Source organism: Gavialis gangeticus, unplaced genomic scaffold (assembly GCF_001723915.1).
Source record: "Gavialis gangeticus isolate Ggan-Ray unplaced genomic scaffold, GavGan_comp1, whole genome shotgun sequence".
Lineage (NCBI taxonomy): Eukaryota > Metazoa > Chordata > Crocodylia > Gavialidae > Gavialis > Gavialis gangeticus.
The window spans coordinates 1,655,102-1,659,490 of NW_017729031.1; the positions used below are offsets into that span (position 1 = coordinate 1,655,102).

Here is a 4,389-nt window from a genome sequence, read left to right on the forward strand (position 1 = left end):
GAAAAGGGTCAGCACTTGGATTTGAATCTGGGAGCCCTCAGCCTCTGTGTTCCTTTGCTGCTAGTAATTATCAGTGAAACTCACTGGCAAAGCATGTCTCATCTCCTGCTGTAGTGATTGGGCCACAAAGCAGTTAACAGACTAGTATTGCTGCCTTGCATGCCACTGGTTCAGGTGCTAATTGCTTAATTGGGGATCACTGTGGTTTCATGTGATGGAGATTGTTTGGTTTTTTTTTTTTTAATTAGGAAATGACATTAAAAACCTTTTAAAAATGTTAAGATTGAAAAATCAAGTAGCCAAAGGTTAGAAAATGCCAGAATGAAGTTTCCCTTTTGCAAAAGGATTATCTTTAAATATATGATAATATATGTGTATGATCACATATTATTTTTCTCAGGGGACCTCTACCTCATGTAGTGCAGAGGATGGATAATATTCGGGGAGTCAGGATATGTAGTGAATGATGCTGTTTGATAGGATCCTGCTTTATTTGATGAGCTGGAAGGCTTATTTGTTGAAGTTGGAAGGTGTGTAGTGAATGAGGTAGGGGACTGTAGGAAGAAAACGGATGGTCTGTGCTTTAACTATATAAACTGCTGTAAAATGCTTGGTACTCTGAAAAAGCAGGCCTTCAAGTTCGCAGTTTGGAAATCCAAAATTAGGGGATCCTTTTGACAATTTTCATTGCATGTCTCTGGCTTTAATTGTTCATCTGTGTAAAAAAAATAAAAATTAAAAAAGGGGGGGTTAATATTACTATATTACTACTCATTCACAAAGAAGTACTATGAAGTAGGGCTGTGCAAAGGTTCAGTAGCTGACTAGATTCAGAGGAGATTTGGCCTGATTCGGGGACCAAATCTGCAAATCCGAATCAAATCAGGAGACCAGTTAAAAGCTCTGAATTGATTCGGATGCTTTGAATCGATTCGGAAAAGATTCAGCCACTTCAGAGATTCAGCCATAGATTAAACAGGCAGCTGATACAGCTGCCTCCAGTTGGTAAGTCTGTTGGGGTTGGAGGACAGGAGAGGGAAGGGGCATGGGGGAGGGAGGTATTGGGACTGGGACAAGTTGCCCAGCTGGGGCGGGGGCATGTTACTTGGGGAGGGGGGTGGGATGCAGGCGTGGCAGCACTGGGAACAAGGGCTCTGCCCTGCTGCTACTTGCCCAGCCAGGGCAGGTGGGGGGAGTCAGGATGCGGGTACAGCTTGCTCCAAGCAGAAGGGAACAAATGACAGCATAGCATAGCCTGCTCTCCCAGCGTTGCCTTGCCCATATCCCATGCTCCACCATGCCAGTTGGCAACTGGTGGCAGGGCTGGAGAGCGGGGGCTGTGATGCAGGTGCGGGAGCACTGGGAGAGCGGGCTATGCCATGCTGCCACCTGGAGCAAGCCGCACCTGTATCGCATTCCCCCCTGCCGTACTGGCTGGGCAGGCAGCAGCAAGGCAGAACCCCTGCAGTTCCCCCTGCCAGGGCAGAGGCAGGCACAGCCAGGGGAGACACAGGAGAAGTCCCCATGGCTTCCCTGCCCAGCCCCATCCCCTGCCTGGCCCAGACTCCTGGTACTTTAAAAAAAAAAAGCCCCACACTCACTGGCTTTGGCAGCAGTCATTAAGGGCCTCTGAGGGCTCATGACAGAGTCCCCCTGCACAGCATGGGACAGTGGGAAACAGCAAGGATTGCTCCCCCCCACTTGGCACCTGCATGGCAGCTGCCCTGTGTTGTGGGTGCAGTGCAGCTCAGCACACTGTATGAGAGATGGGGTGGCTCCATCTGACACCCAGAGCCCAGCATTGCATAGCCCCAGCTCCCAGACAGTGCTCAGCGCCCTGCCAAGCCATGCTGCACTTGTGCAGTGTGACAGCTTCTGCATGCCAAGTGGCAGGGGGGGCAGGTGATCCCTGCTGCCCCCCCTGCCCTGCACTGCATGGGGGGGGGGGGGCTCTGCCACAAGTGCCCAGAGGCCCCAATCACTGCTGCTGCAGCTGGTGAGTGTGGAGTTTAAACAAATAAATAAAAAAAGCCATGCATTCACTGGCTGTAGCAGGGGCTGTGGAGGATCTGAGCTCACATGGCAGAGCCCCCCAAACAGCCCCCACTCCCTGATCAGTCGCTTGCCCAGCCCAGCCCAGCCCCTGCTGGCCCCCCTGCTTGGCCCCAGACTCCTGTCACTTTTTAAAAAAAAAAGCCCCTCACCTCACCAGCTGCCGCAGCAGCAATTGGGGCCTCTGAGGGCTCATGGCACAGCTCCTCCATGCAGTGTGGCGCAGTGGGGGGCAGCGGGGATCACCCCCCTGCTTGGTACTCACACAGCAGGTATCACATTTCACAGGTGCAGCGCAGCACAATAGGGTACCACGTGCTGCTTGGGAGCTAGAGAGGCTCCAGCAGTCAGCTGGAGCCCAGCATTGCTCATCCCCAGTAGTCTCAGCTCCCAGACAGCATGTAGTGCCCTGCCAAGCAGCGCTGCACCCATGCCATGGGGCAGCTGCCACGCAGGTGCCAGGTGTGGGGGGGAGGGGTGATCTGCGCTGCCCCCAACTGCCCCTTGCTGCATGGGGGGGCTCTGTCATGAGTGCCCAGAGTCCCCAGTCGCTGCTGCTGCAACTGGTGAGTGAGGGGCTTTTTTTTTTTAAGTGCTGGGACTATGCTGGGGCTGAGCAGACGATGAGGCTGGGCAGGGCAGTCATGGGGGCTTCTCCTGCTGCTCCCCCTGCTTGGGGAAAGGCAGGCACAGCCAGAGGAGCTGTGGGAGAACCTGCAGCCTTCCAGCTGTGCCTGCCTCTCCCCACCCAGTCTGAATCACCAAATCTGTCTGAATCAGCAGCGAATCTTCTGAGCCGATTCGGCCGAATTGATTCAGGACAGTGATCTGAATCTCCTAATCGAATCACAGTTCTCCAGATTGGCCAGATCTGAATCTGAATCAAATACTTCCCTATTTGCACAGGCCTACTGTGAAGAGGATTTGTTTAATATTTGTGAAGAACTTAGATACCACAGCAGCATACAAGAGGAAATTAAAGTCTTGTCTTCAGGGTGGGGTTTCATGGTGTATGTTAAGAACACGGCAGCCAGACTTTAATTTGATGAAAATCTCAAGTTTTGGCTGGGCAGCAGTTTCTGGGGATTCCAGACCAGGAGGAAGTTGATTAATTTTTCATCAGCTTTTATAGCTTTGCTGGGGGAAAGTCATGAATTCTGAATGAGGCCAGAGTCATGTGTTAAAAATAGTAGGTGATCGTAAAATTAAAGACTATAACATAATACATGGGCAAAAGGGGTCTGAATTAAGGTGATTCATTCTGGACTTTTTTTAACTTTTCAGGGCTCAATTTTGCAACCTTCTAAAGTTATTTTTGCCCATACAGAGATAGCTTTTTGTGATTACACCATTGTAAACAATTCTGTTCATCATCACTGTATTTTATTTTAACAGATCATTTCTGACCCTAGAGTTCGTATTGAGCTAGCTCTTCGAGAAGCTGAACTTCATAACACGCTTTATGCGAAAGAGATTTTGCCAAAAATTCCTCCATTGAAGCTTCCAAGAAGGGATATGGAATCTACAGTCTTCAAAATTTAAAATACAGCACATACCAACGATTTGTGTTTAATGTAGTCTATAATATGAAAACTTTTAATAAACTTCTTACATCTAGGATACTTCATAGAACTATTTACTCCTTAGTTTGTGCAGTCATTTAAAAAAAAAGCCAGTCTGCATTTGCTTTGCAGTGCTCAGTAGACCATTTAACACTCCCCCACAGTGATGAATAAAGCTTCATAATGTCATATTCTTGAAGAACACAATTTACTGAAACTGTAATGTAATTATCTGGAGCCAGATCAAACCCCCGTCTTAAATGCCCAGGACAAGTATTTGTGCATAGAATCTTTGTTGGATTCCCACATAGCATCATATCAAGGATGGGCTTTGCCCCTCTGAGTATCCTGGGTCTAGTCCACCATCAAATCTGATGAATCTTGGGGGATTCCTGGAGGACAGAGGCTAGCAGCATGGCCTGTGTGTGGCCTCTCTCTGTTTTTGGTCTTTGGTAGATTTGCAGCCCACAAGCTTGGCAGTTCTTTTGGAACTTTAGGGTTACCATACGTCTGGGTTTTCCTGGACATGTCCTCTTTTTGGGTCCTCCAATCTCTGTCTGGGCAGTTTTTTGAAATCTGAACAAATGTCTGGGATTTTGTTCTGCTCCACTGGTGGGAGTGGGGCAAGGGTGATTGGTGGCAGGAGACACCATGTGCATCTCTGTGTGCACACGTGTCTGGCATACAGCCAGGCAGGGAGTGGGACCAGCCTTGCCAGCTGGATGCAGGTAAGTGTATGGGGAGTGGGGATTGGAGGGCCAGGGTTTGGGGACTG

At 49.3% G+C, this 4,389-nt stretch overlaps 1 protein-coding gene across 3 annotated transcripts in view; it reads left to right on the forward strand.

Moving 5' to 3' along the window:
- The window catches only part of CCDC148 (coiled-coil domain containing 148), a 186,214-nt gene extending 182,411 nt beyond the window's left edge, over positions 1-3,803 (forward strand). For all 3 annotated transcript variants that reach the window (XM_019522362.1, XM_019522363.1, XM_019522365.1), the window contains one exon: positions 3,448-3,803. In XM_019522362.1, coding sequence (XP_019377907.1) covers positions 3,448-3,594 — 147 coding nt within the window. In that variant the 3' untranslated portion in view covers positions 3,595-3,803. The remainder of the gene's footprint in view (positions 1-3,447) is intronic.
- Positions 3,804-4,389: the final 586 nt, after the last annotated feature.